The sequence below is a fragment of the Chinchilla lanigera genome, unplaced genomic scaffold (assembly GCF_000276665.1).
Source record: "Chinchilla lanigera isolate Chin_1 unplaced genomic scaffold, ChiLan1.0 scaffold00031, whole genome shotgun sequence".
Lineage (NCBI taxonomy): Eukaryota > Metazoa > Chordata > Mammalia > Rodentia > Chinchillidae > Chinchilla > Chinchilla lanigera.
In genome coordinates, this window is record NW_004955432.1 from 14,532,087 (window position 1) to 14,554,112 (window position 22,026).

Below are 22,026 nucleotides of genomic sequence, written 5' to 3' on the forward strand. Positions count from 1 at the left end.
ATAACATTCAAATGTCACCTCATCAAGTTTTCCTGGTCTTGAATTTGACCTGTTCTGAAACCTACAGGTCAAACTGCCTGACATCCAATTTTTATATGGCTCTGGCTTTAATTAGTACTATCATGGGCTTATGGTCCAGCCTCTAGTAATTTTGCAGGCATATTATGAGGAAGTGGTTTCAAATCCACTTTGGAATTGTGGACCCTTAACTTTGTTATCATTAAACCTCCATCCTAGGTAAGCCCTCCTTCTCAGGCCTGTTCAAACAGGAATTCCTTGTCCGGTCCATGTCTGCCAGTGAAATGCACAAATTCCTAAAGCGTTGCAGTGTGAATCGGTCCTCTGTCCCCCCACTGCCTGCTGGTGGTGCGCACATATGTGAGCCATTGCAGGAAACAGAGGGGCAATTCAGATGCTGGAAACATTTTTAGAATAATGACACTCAGTGGGATTTCACACAGACTTGCATTTTAATTTATGACTATGGGCCGCTTTTTTCCAATCAAGCAGTTCTACGACATTCAAACATTTAAAGTTTTTGAAAACTTTTAACTCTTTTGGGTCTGGGTTTATGTTTCTCTTTAAGGTTTACATCCTCCTGGCTGTGATGTTGGAAAACCAAGAACAGAAAGAGAAACAACACAGCTACACACAAAACAGGGGTGAGATGATAGAAGACGGGTAAATGTGGAGACAGTGTCTGAAGATTAGGGTAAATTATTCTCTCTGGTCTGACTTATTCAGCCACTCGGTCTTTCATTCGGTCATCATATTCATAGTCTCCCTTTTGTACACAAAACAAGCATTGTACCCCAACTGTCCATATTGTAGAGAGACAAGTTGTTCAACCTCCCTAGCTCTTGATTTCCTCATCTAGAAAATAGGGGAATTGTTAAAAATGTCATATTTTGGAAATATTGGGCAATGTATAATAATTATAACTCTGAAAACTATAATCATACAACATGACTTTTCGGCCCACAGGTGTTATACCAACCTCTTGGTGGTAAAGAGGTCCCTTGGGGTCCCAAAAGTTAGATTTAAGGATTGCCCTAAGCTTAGTCATTCTAAGGCTTTAGGAAAGGGCATAGCTTTCCCCATGATGAGCTAGTACACTGAGATGGGGTTGCAAAAACTAGTATAGAAATAGATAGGATGTACCTGACCTTTTGCAGCCCAGGGGAGCCACCCCTGTGTTCTGCTTCCATGAGGCCAGAAACAAACTCTTAGGCTCACGGGCATCAGTAAATCAGCCCTTTGGCTACATGCACCTCAGAGGGCTTTGGGAGGAAAATTTAAAAGGAAAAAGTTATCTGCAGCTTCTGAAAGGGAGATAAGATTTATGTCATGACTGTCCTCAAATCACAAGGGATCCTCGTAGATCTCCAAGGCCCCAGTGATAAATGCAGGAGGTAACGGTAGGGTCTCTCAGCTTGCCTTCCCTGCCAGTGAACCACGACTTCCGGCCCAAATTTCAGACAGAGGATGAGCACTTCCTACTCAGCAAGGGACCATATTCATCAGTTCCTCTTATGGCTGTGTTCAGAAAGAGATTCCAAACCCACATCTACTCTGTCCTTGAAAGTGTTTATAAGAACTTTTGAAATATCTCAGAAGGTCCTATCAAACTCTGAATTAAATTCAAGGGAACTATGATAAAAAAATTACAGTCACTGATGTCTTATAAAATTTTGCCACTTGAGAAAAAGCCACAGAGTACCACAAGTCTGCTAGAGGTAAGGGAAAGTTTTTCTGATTTGAAACACAGGACTTTGATTCGAATGTCTATGTCATATGCTACGCACATGTGACCTTAACTAAGTATCTCAAAAACCCACTATAAATTAATCATCAACTTTAATGGTTTCCTCATTTCAAAACACATTTGTTTTGTAAGTTAATGCCTTGAGGCCAAGATTTTAAGGTGACTACACAGAGTTTAAATGAAAAACATATCAGGAAACATATGTCTATACAACCGCACACACAAATGCTCCCACATACTTCTAGTTTCTCTGTTGTTTAAACTCAGAGTGGAAGGAGAAAAATTTTGTATATATTTGAGTCTTAGGGTTTGCTGACAATGGTAATTTTTGTTATTTTGGGAATCTCGTCTTCACCTTACCAGGACAAAGGTAACAGGAGTTAAACTTTTCAAACTTTCTCCCTTGCTTTACCAGTTTCTGTCTATGTGATTCCAAAAGTTTTCTTCAGAAGAAAAGGTCACATTGAGACCTGAAGGAAAAAAGGACTTTCTGGAAAGTCATCTAAAAGCTAGTATTTGTGTTTAGAATTTCCTTCATTTTTAAGTGTAAATTCCTTTGATTCTACAACCTTGTCATTCTCCTAAGTTCCCCTTCCAGGTCTAGCGATATCCTAGTTCACGCACTTCCCACAGGAAGAGACAGGAGCCCCTGAGGAGCAGTCAAAGCGACTCAGAGGGAGGCACGCAGGCACACAGAGAAGCGGGGCCTGGCTGGAGTATTTTTCCGTGACCTCCACCTGCAGCTCAAAGCAAGCTGAAGGCTGCAGCTTTCACTTACCTCCTGTGCAGGCTAACGAGGACAGTATAAGTCTTGCTAATGACATACCTGCCAACACATTGGCTACTTGGAACACAATAAAAAATTTAAATTTATAAGTAGGATGAAATTTTGCAAGGAACACCATTTTCTTGGTGTCCTCCCACTAGAGATATATGAAAGTAAATACAAGGAACATCTGGAGAAAGTGGTAGGAAAACACTGGGTAAATGTTTTACTCTTATGTCTTTTTAAAATTTTTCTTTGGTCTTTTTGAGACAGGATCTCACTATGCAGTTCAGGCTGGCCTTGAGCTCACTTTGTAACCCAGGCTGGCCTTGAACTCGCAACGATCCTCTTGCCTCAGCCTCCCGAGTGCTGGGATTATAGGTGTGTGCCACCATGTCCGGCTTACTTGGATATCTTAAACAATCTGATAGAATAGAATATTCACAAGGATGAAATTTTTAAATGCTCTTCATCTGTGCCTATGTGCCTGTCTTTATTAATGCTAAATATAAAGCAGCAGCATAATAGTATAGTTTAATGTAACATCATGCGGACTTATATAAAACATTCATAATAATCTACTCTCTGAAAACGTAAATAATCTTCTATTTCCCTTGGAATACAAGCACAGTCTGATATGTACCTAACATTTTATTTTATCTCATTTTAAGTAGGAATAAGCTTCTACTTCCCTAAAGAAATATTTGTTACAATTATTATGTTTTTGTTTTTGTTTTGTTGTTGTTGTTGCTGTTTTTTTAATCAGTATTTCACTCAGAGCAGAAAATAACAGTTTACCTATTGAATTTCTCTAGTTTTTTAAACTTTCACTTTGATAGGTAGAATGCCTTAAAGGAAAAAGATTACCTTAATACCTAGATTAAGTAGGGTTCATTGACAATGCCAAGCTTATTGAAGAACCTGGGTTAGTCCAGAGTCAGGCCAAGCCAAAATTCTGAACAAAGCATCTCATGTCTGTATGGTTTATACAGTAAACCCAGTACCTCTTTTCTTAGGTCTTTTCACTGGACTCTCATGATTACCCCTGAGAAACAGGGCAGGCATTAAGGCCTCCATAGAGCTGATATTTAGGTGCATTCTCCAGTCCTTCATTCTACTCGGAAGAAGCAAAATGCACCTAACCCACTGCAGAGGAGCACTGTCAGGGTGTGGTCACCTCTAAACACTACAGCAGAAAGGAAATCAAGACCGAAGAATTGGCACTGAGTAGGTGCAATATCTTCTGTCACTAACAATCTGAAATCATGAAGAAAAGCTGCGTAGTTAATCACTAAAGAAAATTTTTCTCTTTAGGATAACGATGATTATTCATTCATTTTCAACTCATTCAACAGACTATAGAGCAGAGCTCTTAATGGGTAGTACTCCAAGATCTGGTGCCAGGAAGTCAGAAGGGAACAATGCCAGGAACCCACCTTTGAGAAAACCTACATTCTTGTGGAATGTGCTAAGCAGTAAATAAGAGGGATCATCAAAAAAAGTGATCTGTTCTGTAAAGGAACTACACAGGGATATTTCTGATGTTTTTGAATGGGTGGGTAAACAGGCAAGCTATGACCTGAGGCCTGAGGAATTGACCATCCTAGCAGAGCCAAAGCTCAGAAGTATGAATGTCTTAGTTACTTTTCTCTCGTTGCTGAAATGAAATACCTGACACCCAAAATTAAGAGAGGAAAGGTTTATTTAGCTCTGAGTTTGTGGAGGTTTCAGTCCATACTCAGCTGGCTCCAAGGCAGAGTGGCACATGGCAGAGGAGCAACAGCTCAAAGCAGTATAAGACAGCAAAAGCAGCAAGAGCAAAAAGGACACAAGGGGGTGAAAGGGAGGAGCAAGCTCCTTTTCCTCCCTTATACTTTACACATGCTACCTGCCCCAGGGCGGGTGCAGCACTCACACTGCCAATGAACTAGACAATGAACCAATCACAAACTCTAGATTTAGCCACCTTGGAAAAGCCTGCCCCCCCCCCCATGACCCCAAGAGGCTCTAGGGGGACATCCAGACACAAACCATAACAGTGAAAGAGTAGCAATGGGGCAGGCCAACCTGATTGGACATGTTAACAAGGGTGCATGGATAGAAGCTTTGTCCGGTCATGAAGGATCTCAAAGCCTAGGGAAAGTAGCTGAAGTTTGCTGCAAATACAAAGAGAAGCCACCATGTTATTTCTACACAAGAATGAGGTCTCCTCTGATTTGAAATCTGCAAAGATCGCTCGTCTGCCAAGTAAGATGAAGGAGGAGTGGGAAGAGGGAAGCCAGTGAGGAATCCATCTGAAGAGCACAGCTCAGAGATGATGGAGGCCTGCAGAGAGGAAGCAGGGGAAACAAAGGAACCAGAGTCTAGATGTACTTTGAAAACACAACTCACGGAATTCATCAAAGGACTAACCGTGGAGGAGGGAGAGGAAAAGGAAGGTGAAAGGATGACTTTTAGGTCTCCTGGCTTGAGCACGCAGTGGTGGCAATGATTGTACAGGACTGTGAAGTGAAAATCAAGGGCTCTATTCTGAGAGTTAGGTTAGAGATGTCTGTAAGAAATCTAAGGGAACTAGATGACAAAAACCAGGTACATGAAATGAGAGCTTGGGACAAAGAAAATAGAAAACAGGAAGCTGTTGCAGGCACAGAGACTCAATTGGCATCAACAAGTATGCAGAGCTGAGAAAAAACTCTTGCTCTCCTGGGCTGGCCGTGCCCCTCCCTTTGGCTGTGATAAAGACATAAAAACACCAGGTGGAGGCCCAAACAGTCTAGGACGTAAGCCAAGAGTTGTTTGTTCTCTGCTCTACCTAAATTTAGGGTATAAAAAAAATTATTGTGTTCCCTCTTCTTGCCTGCAGGGTGGCCATGACCCAACTGCTTTCTGATAATGTTACTATGCCAACTAATTAACAGAAGGTCATGTGGTATGGTCTGATGCTTTGCTAAAAACTGCCTTTAAAACTATTGCTATGTAATAAAGCTTTGCTCAGAGCTCCGACTCTCTAAAGCCCTCTCAATCCGTGTCAGTCTGTTCTTGTGCTTCTTGGACCCCGCACAGCTGGACCGTGTCAGGAAGCCATCAGTGTGCGGACAGTGGGTGAAGCCTCGGGATTGGATGACGGTGCCTAGGGAAAGAGGAGTGAGGAAGGCTCTGGACTGAACCTGATCTTCATACAAGAAGCAGAAGCAGCAAAGGAACATGAGAGCTGCTAGCAGAAAAACCAAAAAGTCAATCTATGTGTTCGCAGAGTTTAAGTACCCCAGGAAGTCCAGAGGCGAAGGTAAGCAACTATCAATTATTTCAGACACCTCTGTCCTTCTGTCAGATAAAACAATCACCTTTATCAACATCATTGCCGGTACGTATGTTTTCAGAAGCTAGGATGCTTCCTACTTCAAAAATCTTACCTTTGCTCCAGTGTCTCCAACTCCACGTAAACCCATGGGCCCAGGTGGTCCTGGCAATCCTCGAGGTCCCTGTGATGATGTCATAAGGGACAGTGAGGACCTTTGTCCATGCAGTGCTCAGAAGGATGGAAGGAAGGACGAGGAAGGAAAAGTAATGTTTGCAACATTGCTGCAGTTTAAAGATCTATTATAAATTTTATATGTATTTATTTATTTTTGGTACTGGGAATTGAACTAAGGACCTTGCACTTGCCAGGCAGGTACTTATACCACTGAGCTATACCCCCAGCCATATAGATTTTATAAAGAATCAGAAGAGAAGGGCTCAAAGTTTCCCAAAACAAATAAATAATAAATGTTTAAGGAGATAGATATGCTAACTTCACTATTGCACTGATTTTATCCTTTTGCATTATAGACGTGTATCAAACCATCACACTATACTCCATAAATATGTAGCTATGCATAAATTAAAAATGAATAAAATTTTTTAAATAAATAGGAAAAGTAACATCAGTACTTACGGCCACACCAGGATAGCCATCGCCTTTGAGTCCAGGGGCACCCACTGGTCCCTGAGGTCCTTGGGTACCCTGGGTAAATTCCAAAACCAGATGATGTCATGAGAGTAAAGCATGAACCGTCAGGGAACACTTAAGCATAATGCCATTCAACATACCAAAGACAGATTTGATAAGTGCAAAGGAACGATATGAACATTTTTAGAAGAAAATCCCACCACATAGGGCAACCCCATATCTCCTCATGAGCCAATGCACTTGAGCTCAGTGGGAAGTATGCCATGAATGTAGGTGATATAGAGGAACCATTATGAAGTCCTCATAGGAAACACACTTCACAGGAATTATAAAACATATAGCCAGGTATGGTGGCTCACGCCTGTAATCCCAGCACTCAGGAGGCTGAGGCAGCAGGATCATTGCAAGTTCAAGACCAGCCTGGGTTACAAAGTGAGCTCAAGGCCAGCCTGAACCACATAGTGAGACCGTGTCTCAAAAAAAGGACATATCATAATATATTAAGATATAATATCATATTACAATATACTGCTAAAATTTTAATTTTTAAAATTACCAATTTTGTATGTTGTAAATCAGGAAGAGAAAAATGAGAAATTTGATAAGCATAATATAAAAGGAAGAATATATAGAAAATTTTGAGTGTAGGAAGAGGGAAGGAAAGAGATAAAAAAGAATCAAGACATGTTATGTACTTGTATCAACTTCCTATGGTGCCTGCAACCCTACACCACAAACATGTGCTAATAAAAAGAAAATTGGGAGTGTAGAATGACTATGTGACTTACTGGAGCATTAAATCAACTGTCCTCATCCATAGCACTCAAATCATACGGTGAATAAATAAACCCAAATGAAAACCTAAATAGATTAATTTCTTAAAAATTTATAGAGCAATAGGACACTGATAGTTTGTGTTTCACATGTTAGGACTATGGAAGTATTGCAAATATTGCTAAGTGATATTCTTAAGCATCAAAAGCTTTCAGTAGCGGCCAAAATTATTGTACTATTCACATCAACACAAATCTGAGATGATTTCTTAAAGTTGCCTGGTAGGAAGAACAAAGTCATAGAGGACGTGAATCCTGGCACACCCCTAACTACAGGCAACTAGGCGCTTTGCCAGAGCAATTTTTGGACTATCCCAACTATCTTTACAGTGGAAGCTCTGAACATTCACTTACGAGATTTATCCCCAACGCAGACTCCTGTTCTCCCCATGCTTACAAACAAGAAGGCCCAAAGCAAACTAAAGCTATCTTGGCAATGTTGAAAAGAAATTTGGAATCAAAACTCACTTTTCAATTTTTATTTCTAAGTTCTAAGCCAATAATTTTTTTTTTGGCACCAGGAATCGAACTCAGGACCTTGCACGTGCCAGGCAGGCACTTCTGCCACTGAACTATATGTCCAGCCCCACGCCAATAATTTAATAATTATTGGCAACTGTTATTGATTAACCTCTGGTACACACAGGGGAAGGAAAAAAGCATGAAAACACTCATAGTTTGCAAACCTTTTTCCTAAAGATTTTTTTTTTTTTGAGGTATGGTCTCACCACGTAGTTCAGGTTGGTTTTGAACTCACTATGTAGTCCAGGCCAGTCTCGAACTTGTGGGGATCCTGCTGTCTCAGCCTCCCAGGTACAGGGATAACAGGCATGCACCACCACACCAGGCTTTCCTAGAGACTTTTGTCCGCTCTCCTAAAAACTAGTTTGTAATGTCTAATATTAACAGGAAATAGTAAGGGTAGGGGCAGATTTTATTTTGGACTCCTCACAGCATTTCTATAGATGAAATTCTGCCAGCTGCTCTTTCTGCCCTGGATTCAAGGAAATGTTCTACAAAATGCCTCACTTTGAAAGATCTCTCTCATTAAACAAAAAATGAGGGCAAAAACTAAAATCTGCTGTTTTGAAATAGGCATTAGGACACATCTGACAGTTCCTGAAGCAGTACGCAAATTGAATGAATGTGCCAAGTCTTCTCTCAGACATTTAAAGGGGTACATGACCTCTGAGACACCTAAAATTAATGAATTAGGGAAGAAAGGCATAAAGAGTATCGTTGGAACCTAGAGGATTGGAAAAATCCTTTGCAATCCTGGCTGAAGAGGCAAACATCTTTAAATACCTCCACCTACAGTGTCCAGTAATCACCAGCAGGGAATAGGTGGAGGCTGGAACTCCAGCAGTTTGTTTACTTCTGTTTTATCCCCATTGTAAAGAGAAGTGTAAATTCAAACAGATAAGTATAAATCATGGATGGTGAGCGCAGTTTTCAAACAATATGAAAGCTGTCACTCAAATGTAATGGACCGAGGTCATATTTAGTCTTCATACCACGAAATGTGGTCTTTTCTCCCTCAGCTGTCTCCACAGTTGAGTTCGGGGTACATCAGGATCTGGGGAGTGAACAAGTCTTCCAGTTCATCCAAGACTTTCTCAGCCACAGCTCGGAAAACCCTGTACCCCAGAAATCTTTCTCTCACAGTACATAAGGGCACTGTCACTCCAGCAGGGAGGACTGTGAAAATAGCAAGATCACCAGAGGACCTCCCACGAGAGCCACTCCAACTCGTCTCTGTTTTGTGACAGATTTTGCACTGTATTTCACTTGAGATATGAACTCAAGTTATCTTCTTTTTAAGTCTGGAAGTCACTGGTTTGAGTACTTCACTCCTTTTCTCTATCTCACTGAAACAATTTGATAAGCAATCACAGAAGCCAGCTTCAGAGCTACATAGCAATGCGCTATTCATTTAATAAGAAATGATCACTCCTGAAGCCTGTTGTCATAGACAGAGATACGTTAGCCAACAGCTAGGAATACGGTGAGTGCTGCATTTTGCCGCCATGATGGGTGTAGAGTGGGGAGGAAAATGATGATTTATGGCCGTGCAAAACCAGGTAGGATTGGTTTTACAGTGGGCTGGGTCCTCATTTAGTACTTTACTTTTCATCTGAAATAAGTGAAAGGATGAACAATCAAAGCGGAAAAAACTGCTATCCAATAAAGTTTCCAAACTCAAGTTTTTGGCGGCAGTTTTGCATAACAGTTGTGTTTTTTCACTGATAAGTGAAAGAATCAATTGTCATTTAAAATCAAATCACAGGCTTTGCAAAGAGTATTTTCAAACACTGTCTAGTAAGCAAAAGTTGAACCATCGGAGCTACTGCTCCCCACAAGTATGAAAAAGAAATTGTTTTCTTCCTTTTTGCGGGGGGACAGGGTCTCACTGTGCAGTTCAGGCTGGCCTTGAGCTTACTTTGCAGCCCAGGCTGGCCTTGAACTTGCAGTGACCCTCCTGCCTCAGCCTCCCGGGTGCTGGGATTACAGGTGTGCACCATCACTCCCGGCTTTTTTTTTTTTTTTTTTTAAGAAACAGAATAGCTCTCTTCTAATATTTAGTTCATCAATGAAGAATCTCTACAAGTAGCACAACCAACTTACGAAGCGTGATGGTCTGGTCCTTGAATGCATTCAAAGGACCATGTGCTGCGGCTGGGTCCCCTCCTGTCACACTGTTTAGAGGTGGAGGAACCCTGAAGAGGTGAAGCCTAGTGGAAGGTCACTGGAGCTGCATCTTGAAGGGGACCCTGGGACCCTGGCCTTTTCCTGTTCCTCTTTTGGCTTCCTCATTACCATGAGGTAAAAAGACCTCCCCAACTCAATCTCCCACCATGCTATTCTGTCATGCCACAGGCCCACAGCACAAGGGCTGAGTAATCATGGACTGCAACCTCCAACACCACAAACCAAAGTAAGCTTTTCCTCTTATGAGTTGACAGTGTCAGGCATTCTGTCACAGTAGCAGAAAGCTGACTGAACACATTAAGTATAAAGTCTATCTTCACATATCAGGACAAAAAAAGAGCATGAATAATCATACCTTGGGTCCTCGAATAGAAAGCCCAGGTTCTCCTTTAAATCCAGGCATCCCAGGTCCTCCTCTGTCTCCCTGTACATTTCAAATAACATTCACAGGCTCTAGGTTTCTTGAGAAATCACAGGGGTACATAGCAAAAAAGGAATTGCTAAAGAGCTCGATGTATCCTTCTCAGGCCTTGGGAGAATATATTCTTTCAACAAATTTGAGAGAAATTCCAAATCCTGAGTAAATAAAACCTATCAATAAAGACTACTACAGCCAAGTGGGGAAAACCTAGAGAAATAATATGTAGAAAATCCAAGCCAAATGCATAGGCTGAAAGAATGCCTGGGAGTGCTCTTAAAACTGAGTACATTCTTTCTACCTCACTTTTCAACTCTATATCCTAGTAGACTCTTCTGAATAAATGTAATGAAGTTCTTGCCTGCATTAGGGTTTGGGGTTTGGGAGAGGTAGCCCAGGGTGAAGTGAAAGGATAAGGATCAGGACTGGTAAACCTGGTTTGTAGCCCTGACTTTACTGCTGGCTTTTATTCTGTTGAGCTGTGAAGTGTCAGGATTCAATGAAACCATTTCCCAGGGCTTCTCCAAAAGTAAAAGAGAATTCCCCAAAACATATACCTTTGGCCCAGGTGGTCCAGGAATTGCTGCTCCAGGCATTCCAAAAGGGCCCATAATGCCCGGCTCTCCCTTGAAAAGAGCAAAATACTCGTCACATTTCAAGTAGAAAAACCATATACGGGGACTGTGCTTGGAAAAGGATAGAAATGTCTGCAGATTTTATATTAGAACCTTGGTCTCCTTTTTAAAGACCAACTTGAAAATAATTTGAGCATCTTCTGTAAACCACTGCGGAAGTTATCAAGCCATAAGATTTTCGTGCCTTTAAATAACTATGTCTGATTTATTCCTGAATGAGAGGGAATTTTTACCTCTTGTGCACCCTTTACTTGCTAATGAAAAAGGGTGCACTCCAGGGCTGGGGATGTGCTCGAGTGCTTGCCCAGGATGCAAGAGGCTCCGAGGTCCATACCAGCCCCGCCACACATGCACACACACACACACACAAAGGTGCACACTGCAGTGCATGATGCTTCTTTTCATACTGCATGCCAGGAAGCTCAGAGAAAAATACTCTGTTCAATTATAACAATTTGCTTCAGCATAAATTTTAGGGTACACTTCTAGCTTCTAAGTCTTTCCCTTTATTGTTTTAAGGGCCCATGTGTCACGCCATATCTATTTGCAATCTACTTTATCTCACATTCTTTTTATTTTATTTTATTTTATTTTATATGTGTTTTTGAGACAGGGTCTCGCTATTCAGTTCAGACTGGCCTTGAGCTCACTTTGCAGCCCAGGCTGGTCTCAAACTCGCAACGATCCTCCTGCCTCAGCCTCCTGAGTGCTGGGATTACAGGCATGCACCACCACGCCCAGCTCACATTCTTTTTAGAAGTGGAGCTCATAAATTAAAATACAAGTCTTGAGTAGAAAAACTAAACAATCTCTCTCTCCCCTTCTCTACCTCACCCACTTCTTTCTCCCTCCCTGCACTTTGGTACCTAATACTGAGTCTCAAATGTTCACCCTGGAGCAATGACAACTCCTCTGTCCCATCTGAATCTGGACAGCCACTCTGACACTAGCAAGTACAGGAATTATCAACGCATTTGGTAGATGTCCAGTCAGAGGTTCCAAGGCCCACAGATGTGATTCTATCATTTAAAGGCTGAGCCCAGAAATTCGCATTTTCATGACGCGCCTGTGGTGATTGGGGCACAAGCCCCATCACCACACTTTGGAAAACACTGTGGGGAAGCAGTTGCCATCTTACCCTGCAAGCTGCTCAGAATGACCCCTTGGGACATAAGCAGAAAACATAAGACTTCTCTATATAATATCCATCTCATCTTTTAAATTTTCCATAATTAATGTAAATTTTATAACATGCATGACTGAATAACAATTATAATTCAAAAATAAATTTATATTGGTGTGTGACGAAAATGTATAGGTGTGTCTCCAACATCAAAACAAGCAACTACCTTGACAATAACAATACGTAAAGTATTAACCATTGTTAATCTCCTATTATCTTGTTTTGAAATTCTGTATCAGTGAGCTGGGGATATAGCTCAATGGTGCAAGTGCCTGCCTGGCAAGTGCAAGGGCCTGAGTTCAATTCCCAGTACCAAACAGAAAAAAAAAAAAAGAAATTCTGTATCATTCTTTTTATTGTTTTTTCTCTTTCAAATAGAAAGTATATGTATAGTTGAAGATGAAAGATAATAATTGTTCAGTAAAAAGTAAGGTAGAAAAAAACAGCTGGGAAACTAGCACTGTACAGTAGACATGGGCGGACCAATGAGGCTGCCTCCTGGGTTTTGAATACCCTTGGCCGAGAATGGTTCCTCATTTTAAATGGTTGTAATATAAGTATTTACACAATAATGTCACTTTTGCTTCTTGGCTCACAAAGCCAAAATATTTACTATCTGGCCCTTTACCAAAAAAACACAAAAACTGGAAGACCTGGTTAGAGGCTAAAGTACATTTGTGTCTCTAGGTTCTCTTGACTGATTAAACCCTCTCTGCTCCTACACTTAATGTGTTCTATTTTTTCAGAGGCCAATTACTTTTAAGATGTGAAAAGTATAGAAGAATAGAGTTTTCATGCTGAGTGTGGTGGGCCTGTAATCCCAGCACTCGGGAGGCTGAGGCAGGAGGATCGCTGCAAGCTCAAGGGCAGCCTGGGCTATAAAGTGAGTTCAAGGCCAGCCTGAACTGTATAGTGAGACCCTGTCTCAAAAAGACAAAAAGAAAGAAAAAAGGAAGAGTATAGTTTTCTTGTGCACAAAACCCATGAATTAAGGTGTGATTCAGCTTTAAAATATGGCAATTCTTCATCTTGAAAAAGCAGCTTTATTTCAAGACAGAAAAGTATTCACTGTCAGAATAAGTAGGACAAGACGTAAACTAAAAGATTCTTACAAAACAGAAACAAAAAATTTAAAAATAAAATCTGATTATGTGCAGGGAAAAAAAGAGTAGTACATAAAGAATCACCCCTGGTATTATGACTAAAACAACACACTGCGTATATGACAGCATCTCCCATAATGCACTTCTCGAAATATGTGAGGCAGAGAACACTTATGAGAGACACGCAGTTTCCCAGGGACCAAGAAATCCAGATGTGTAACAAGCGGCCCAGACGATGCTGCGTGACACTGACATTTCAGAATCACCAGTCTAAGGGTGGTGCTTTGCTTGTACCTGCTTATCTGGCCAGTACCATTTTTCTGCCTAAATTTTGTTTTTTAATCATCCTTACACATACTCCTTATCTTTTTTCTTACAGTTGGCTTCTTTCTGGAGTCATAAACTCTCCCAATTGGCCATTTCTATTTCTTGACAAACTCAATGGCCTTGACGTTCTCCCCTGAGGATGCATAACCTTGCTTGCCTCTTGCACCCTCCTCAGCACCCTGGTTTGGACAATTTATCAGGACTGTATTTTCCCTTTCATAGGAATGATTTTCCCCTCCAAATAGCTCCACAAGTTGAACACTTACTAGATGCCGGGGACCTTGCTGCGTTCTTTACTAACTCTCTATCTTTAGGACCTTGTGAATTCAATCATTTTATTATCTTCTTTCTATATTTGCAGTAGCAGGCTCTGAAAGGCTCAGAGCAGAACCAGGTGGGGGGGGCGCTCCCCAAGCCTGCTCTGCACCCTCACTCTGCTGCCTCTTGGTCTTGGACTTCCGCTGTTGTTCAGCAAAATGAGATGATAAAGAAATTGTTCATGCTATGGTTCCAGCTTTATCCCAACTTGATATTTGTGGCTGATGGACATGCAGGCTCCATTTCAGAAGTGTAAACATTCCTATGAAGACTGCAGACTTTGCACAATGACTTCATTCCATTCTATTGTGGTCTGGGAATAGAAGGATTCCTACAGGATTGTTTTTATTTGAGGGGGTTTTGTTTTGTATTTGTTGGGAAGGAAACAAGTAATCAAATTTGCAGAGAAAATCTAATATTTCATTAAAACCAGACACAACGTATAATCTCCCCGAAGAATAAATGAGAATATAAGAAACATACCTTTGGCCCTTCAGGCCCTGGAAATCCCCTCTGTCCTTGATTTCCTTTACTCCCTTTTTTTCCTTCATCCCCCTGACAAAAATAATTATAAAAATATAAATGTTGGGTGAACAAACCTTCTCCTAACCTAATAATCACCGCACCAGAGCCAGATTCTCAACAAACGCCAATTTTAAAATTATATGCCTGAGTACAGCTTATTTGTGCTGGTTTGTCAGTGTTCTTGGAAAAATTGGATGGCTTCAAAATTGTTTAGGGTCCATCATTTATTCAGCATGATTTACTTTTTAATCTAAATTCTGGAGCTCTCGTGGAGATGGTACTTGAATTTACAGTTCTGTTATACCCTTGGTCTATTCACAGATGGTTCTAAGACATCCACAGGTTCAGAAAGAGATCCATCTATGCTTTCCATCCTGTTTTTCATTTCTCATCCTATTTCAGTTTTAAAACATTAAAAAAAAAAAAGGGCATTTTGCAAGCCGGAGCCCCATTTCTTCCTCTGTGGGAAGTCTAATTCATTCTCCAGAACGATGCCAGTAATCTTCTGAAAGCTGAAAGCAGAGCAAGCAACTGCCTCCCGCCTGTTCCCCGGGGGTTGTAACCTGCAGGGCTCCCGTAGAAGGAGTCTATGACCTGCAATCAGAAGCTCCACAGCATCATGACACTGCCTTCCAGCTAGGGCTCCACGGGGAGGAACGATACCCAAGTGCCGCCCAGCTCAGCAGAGGAATCGCCCCTTGGGGTTTGCAACTAGGGTCAGTTGTACATTCACAATACTAATGACTGAACCGTGACTTGCAAACTTGAGCTTCACAATCACCTGGAGGACTTGGTAGAAGACAAAGTGCTAGGCTCCCCAACCACTCCTGCCCTAGAGCCCAGTAATGTGAGGGTGTAACATTTCCAGGTCACGCTGGTGCCTGGGCTAGCCCAGGGACCACCCTGGATTATATCAGGCCTTCAGCAAAACAGATGCTTCAGGAAGAAGAGGTGGACTCTTGAGGAATCCACAGAGATGTAATTAACATTGACATTACATTACATTACACGAGAGTCCACACTAAGGGAGACCAGGGACACTGGTACTGGAATACCTGAGCATCTGAGTATCACTTATATCAGTATTATCTGAAGAACCAATGCATGACCCCAAGCATTTCTTGTTCCCCATTCAACTTACTGATGGAAATCACCCCAAAGACAACAGGAAAACTTAACATGGCATCATGGCCTGCCTTGAGTAGGTGACGTGTTCCTACCACGCTTCCCCAGTGGCCTCCCATAAGCCATAAACTACCGCGAAGCTGCAAATCTAGTAGCCTCTTTTTATGGTGCAAGTTCTCTTAGATTATTGGTAGCGTCTACTATCGCCCCTTGGTTTCATCTGGAACCCCAGCTCCTGGTTCCCTCTGACACTCCAGGATTATTGTGCCCGTGCTGTGCTGGGCACTTTTTTTCCAGCCACCTTACAAGGCGGGACCCGAACTTCAGGTCTCTTTCTCAAAGCTACAGTTCATTTTTATTTCCCAAAAATATATTCCAGAAAAACATTAGTTCTCCTGAATGTTAATAGTTCAGTATTCCTGAAAGTATATCATGATGTTAAAAAAAAAAAAGTATTTCTTCTCACCTCATCTCCTGTAACAAAAGGACATGTAAATTAATACATTAAAATGTTTAAAATTCTATATATATAGTTACATTTCCATTTCTCACCTTAAGAGTTAGGGCTCAAGTTCAGTTCATATTTTTATAGGATAGTATTAAGCTAGCAATTATTATTTTAATGGAATCATAAGTGGAATGCCAAGTAAGTGTACAGATTTTATTTTTGCTGTACTCACTGAATTCATGCAGACCTTTCTATGGACACTGGTAACAATATGTGAAAATTACAGGAACTTTAGAAGGTTTGGTTAGGTCGCTTTTCATCCTATTGTGTTGACATATAAAGATGTTACTCACCTAGTATTTCTACAGGTCATAAAATAAATTTATGCCTATTGTTAACTGAAATTGCATTTTACTTTATCTTATTATTTTTGGGTACTAAAGACTGAACTCAAGACCTCGCACATGCCAAGCACATGTTCCACCATTAAACTACATGTCCACCCCCCCCAAATGCCAGCAGTATTTCTTATTGTCTGAGACTCTGAATATCTGAAGAAAATTTATGGGCTTTCAAGTTTCCGGGATGTGTCTTAGGGCTTCTTTTTCTACTTATGGGTTTTTTAAATGTCAATCTTCCCATTTATTGAGAAAACATGTGTTGAACTCTTCTTTGTCCTGGGCCTTATGATAGATGTTAGGAAAATGGAAATGAATAATACATATTTGATGTCTTCCAAAGGCTCACAAGACAGTATCCACAGTTTTACTCCAGATGTAAACACATTTGACATAGCAAAGATATCAATCAGTTTTCTTCCAAGTAGGTCCTTCGGGTCAGGAACAAACACAGACAGCCTGCCGCCCCCACATACAGTCATTTGCATACCTTGGGGCCGGGCTGTCCTCTCCCAGGTGGTCCCTCTGGGCCTCTGGCTCCCGGAAACCCCGCCTCTCCCTGGAGGAAATGACACTGATGTCTCAGCTGGCCTTCCCCAGGCAGAATGCTTCATCATCCCCTCTTGTCTCCTCGTATTGCCAGGGGATTCAGCTGAAACCCTCCAAAATAGACCAGACCTTCACTCCAGTATCAAAATTAATTTGGAAGCTTCTCAATGAATAAATTAACATTAAACTCCGGTTTAACTAGAGCAGCTGAAATATCATGAGAAAGTCCAATTTCTCAGCCAACTTCCAAAGCAATAAGCTCACTTTCTTTTGGCTCTTAATTCACATTTGGTAGATTTTTTTTTTTTTTCAACAAGAATGACCTTCAGCCTCTCCATCTGCTGTTCTTCAGTACTTTTATTGAAAAATGAGTATTTCAAATGTTGCCTCAAAATAATTCAGGAAATCTTTACAGCGGCCTTACTTGCTGAATGCATTACAGACTTTCCTTTTGGAAAGGGGGTTGAGGGAAGGTGTTTTTTTCTTTTCTTTAAATTTAAACTAATGCGCTTTCTAGAAATCCCGAGGTAACTAGATTACTGGAAAATATCATGGCCAAATTACCAGTGGGATATAAGACACTAGAGTTCTTGAGTTGGTGATCTCTTTATCTGGGATAAGTGAAAAGGGAAATTTTAAATTGTGTAAATTGTTTTTATTAAAGGCACTGTGTTCCTGGACTTAACTGGAGCTCTTTTAGGACCAAGATACCAGTTTGATCCATTAGTTTCTACCGGAATAACATGAAAGTCAGCGTTTGCAGTACCTTCTTCCCTGAGGCTCCATCTTCTCCCGGCACTCCTGGTTGTCCTGGGAGCCCTATTGAGCCTGGCTCCCCCTAGTGGACGAACAAAGATTTTATTTTCCTGAAGTTCATACTTCACGGGCAACTAACTCCATTGTAAGGAACTTGAATGTATCTTACCATGTTTGATCAGCGCCTCTGGCAAGAGAGATCTGATTGGTAATTAATGTTAATTAAATGACTGGACCTTCAGCAAATTACCTAAATTCTATGGGCTTCAGATTTACATTCAGCTGCTGTGAGTTGATGTGATCCCCAAAAAGTGAACTTAGAGGGCCTTTGTAGATATGAGCAAGTTGAAAGGAGGTCATCAGAGTGAGCCCGATTCAGGAGGCCTGGTGCAGTCATCTGAGAGGAGAACACCACGCGAGGACAAGCAAGAGAAACACAGGGAAGGCGAAGGTGAAAGCGAGGCAGCTCGAGTCAGAGCGCGGCCAAGAGCTCGCGAGCATGAGAGAAGCGGAGAGGAGACCGGAAGCGTTATTCTGCATAGGGTCTGCAGACAGCAGGCCCTTGATTTTGGCCTTCCAACCTTCAGAACCGTGAGGCAATGCAGTTCTTGAGCCACTCAACTTGTTCTTCATTATATCAGCACTGGGAAACTAGTACGAGTGAAATGAAAACTGGAGCCCTGATGCCATTTCCAGTTCTAACATTCAATCTTTCTACGTGCTTGCAAGTTAGCGGAAGATTAAAGAGGAGTCCCTTAACATATTCAGGAAAAAAAAAAATACTACTTTCAAGTAGTATGAAAGTGTTCTCACCTTATTTATTAAGAGTACAACATACTGAATTAAATAAAAGTCATTTCAACTAAACTAAAAAAGTTAATGGAGGAAAAAAGCACAGCAAAGCTAAAAATTAGAAGTATAGGATAAAAATGAAAGAAGAAAAAGATAAAATTGAAAACAAGAAGATTCCTAAAACAAAAAGGAATCTTTTTTAAAAATCTAATGACAATAAGTAAAACTAGTACAAATGATGAATATTTTATGAGTTTTTTTTTTTTTTTAGTCTTTTTGAGACAGTGTCTCGCTATGCAGTTCAGCTGGCCTTGAGCTCACTTTGTAGCCCAGGCTGGCTTCAGACTCACAATGATCCTCCTGCCTCAGCCTCCCAAATGCAGGGATTACAGGTGTGCTCCACCATGCCCAGCTAGGAATGATTAACATTTTAAAAAGAAAAGATACCAATAAATAGTACTAGGAAAGCTGTCATAACTATTTATATATAGTAAAATTTTTAATGAGCATGGAAAATTTCTGTGACTGTTTCAAATAAATTGAAAAACATTAATAAATCTATAATCTTCAAAAAACATAAACTATTCAAATGACACAAGAAATGAACAAGCTAAGAAACCAATATCATTAATAAATTCAAACAGTGATTTAAAATCTCTGCCTTTCCTGCCAAGGCAATAGCTTTAGTTGGTTTTACAGTCAAAGCTTACCAACTTTTAAACCTTTTAAGAATATTCACTATGTTATGCAAAGATTTCTGAAAAACTGAAATGGCTGAATCTCTGCAACTTGATATGACCTATCCATTTCATTCCTAGGTGCTGACCCAAGAAAAATGTAAACACATGTCCATAAAGAAATACATATCCATAGCAACTGTATTTGTAATGTGCAACACCTGGAAACAACCAACAGTCTATCAACAGGCAAATGGAATGGATAAGTAAATTACAGTTTCCATAGAACAGAATACTGTTCAGGAACATAAAGAATCGAACTATTCATACATCCTACCAAGTACACCTCAAAGGTATTCTGCTGAGTGAAAACAAGCCAGAAAAAAATACGAAGCATGTGATTACATTTACATGCAATTCTAGGAATTATAAACTAATGTGTATTGAGAGATCAATGACAGGTAGACCTTTGGAAAGCACAGCAGTAGACAAGAAAAGTTAGCGAGAGGGCAGGAGGGTTTTACAGAAGGATACATGATTACTTTTGTGTATGCCTTTGTTATTTTAGTCCTAGGAGAGTTTCGAAAACAGATGAACACAGCTGAACGTGGTGATGCACACCTGTAATCCCAGCACTCAGGAGGCTGAGGCAGGAGGATCGTTGCAAGTTTGAGACCAGCCTGGGCTACAAAGTGAGCTCAAGGCCAGCCTGAACTGCACAGGGAGACCCTGTCTCAAAAAGACAAAAAAAAAAAACCATACAAGTGCCAACATTTATCAAATTGTGCAGTTTAAATATGTATACTTATTGTATGTCAATCATACAGTGAATGGTTATTTTACATCTATGTAGAAATCCCCAAAAGATTAGGCAACTGAATTATCATAAAAATAATATTTTGCAATCAGTTGGACTTATCTCAAAAGTACAACAATGATTCAACATTGGGAAACTTTGTTAATATAACATGCTAACAGTTAAAAGAAAACTAATGATTATTTAAATAAATGTAGAATTTGAGGGCCAGGGATGGAGCTCAGAGGCACATTGCCTGCCTTGCAAGCATGAGGTCCAGAGTTTGATTCCCGGTACCAAAAAAAAGGGGGGAGTGATAAAAATCCAAGTAAGCAGCATTTTAGGCAAATGAAACAGAAAAGAATATCCTTGCCCAATAGAGGGCATTTCTCAGAAAGCCTACAGCAAACACCACAATTTAGAATTAAATTTTAGAAGCATTTTTTTTTGGTCTTTTTGAGACAGGGTCTCCTATTGAGTTCAGGTTGGCCTTGAGCTCACTTTGTAGCCCAGGCTGGTCTTGAACTCACAACAATTCTCCTGCCTCAGCCTCCCAAGTGCTGGGATTACAGGTGTGCGCCACCACGCCCGGCTTGACAAAACTTACTTAAACCTGTCATAATCAAGATCAGAAGGCAACAGCACTTAGAGATATAAATAGACAAAAGGAGCAGAGTAAATAGAGAGCTTGGGCACCAATTCTCACAAATACAGAAAGTCGATATAGAACCTAGTTGATCCTGCAAATCAGTACAGCAGGAAGGGACTGGGCAGTAACTGAAGCCAGGCGCCTGATTATAAACATAGGAAAAAATCTCTACATGGACCTACACATGAAAATAAACTCCACGTGCATTTTTTTTAAAAAAACTAAATTTAAAAAGCAAAAACGGGAATTTTCAGAAAAATACATGAGACTATCTTTATGACTGTCAGCTCAAGAAATATATTTAAATAATATTTTTAAAGCATGGCAAGTAAACAATAAGTACAATTATGGCCTAGGAAAAGATATTTGTAACCTATACAATAAAGGATTAACAATGAGATAGACAAAGAATTCTAATGAAGAAGAAAATAAACCAACCTCAAAAAAAAATGAATAGGGGCTGGGGATTTAGCTCAGTGGCAAAAGCGCTTGCCTGGCAAGCGCAAGGTCGTGAGTTCGGTTCCTGGTACCGGAGAAAAACCAAAAAAAAAAATGAATATCCATAGGAATTTACACAGTGAAAAACCTGAGGTGCGTTAGTCATGTGCAACGCTGTTCATTTAATTATCAGGGTATAAAAACTGAAACAATGAGCTACGCTTTTACACATTTCACATTTGGAAGGATGTAGGGAAGGGACATCATCACCTACTGCTGGGAAAAGGACAAAGTGGCACCACCCTTTGGACAGGATTTTCACAGTATAAAAAGTGAAGATGTGTCCTCTATGATCTCCCAGGTCCGCTTCTACCAATCAGAGATAGCTGTGCTCTGACTCACCCGAAAGGAAAAGCAGGACGCTTATGGCATCATCGTTGGCAAAAGTAAAAACTGAGAAGCAATTTAATATCCATCTTTGGGAAAATGGGCACATGTAAAATGAGATATTATCATACAGTACAATACTACAGAGCAATTAACATGCATGAATTAGAGGCATACAAATAAAACATAAGGCTAAGTATAAATATACTGCAGAATGACACATTAAGTATAATTTAACAGCACAAAAAGCAATATATGGTTTCTGTGTAAAAACATATGTGAGAAATTACAAAAACTTTGGATGAATGATAAATGCCAAAGTCATGAAAATGGCTGTGTCTGGGGAGGGAAGGGACAGCGATGGGACTCAGGATGGCAGGGCCTCCTCCTTCTCCTCCTCCTCCTCCTCCTCCCGCTTCTCCTTCTCCTCCTCCTTCTCCTCCTTCTCCTCCTCCTCCTTCTTCTCCTCCTCCTCCT

The 22,026-nt window shown here is 40.7% G+C and overlaps 1 protein-coding gene across 5 annotated transcripts in view; it reads right to left on the minus strand.

Annotated features, from left to right (window-relative positions):
* The window catches only part of Col28a1 (collagen, type XXVIII, alpha 1), a 172,171-nt gene that overhangs the window by 69,861 nt on the left and 80,284 nt on the right, over positions 1 to 22,026 (minus strand). For all 5 annotated transcript variants that reach the window (XR_001234639.1, XM_013515905.1, XM_013515904.1 and 2 more), the window contains 7 exons: positions 17,821 to 17,892; positions 16,996 to 17,064; positions 14,493 to 14,564; positions 11,001 to 11,069; positions 10,381 to 10,449; positions 6,469 to 6,537; positions 5,945 to 6,013 (listed from right to left, as the gene is read on the minus strand). Coding sequence is in view for 4 of the 5 variants with exons in the window: in XM_013515905.1 (XP_013371359.1) it covers positions 5,945 to 6,013; positions 6,469 to 6,537; positions 10,381 to 10,449; positions 11,001 to 11,069; positions 14,493 to 14,564; positions 16,996 to 17,064; positions 17,821 to 17,892 (489 nt within the window). In the remaining variant the exon portion in view is untranslated. The remainder of the gene's footprint in view (positions 1 to 5,944; positions 6,014 to 6,468; positions 6,538 to 10,380; positions 10,450 to 11,000; positions 11,070 to 14,492; positions 14,565 to 16,995; positions 17,065 to 17,820; positions 17,893 to 22,026) is intronic.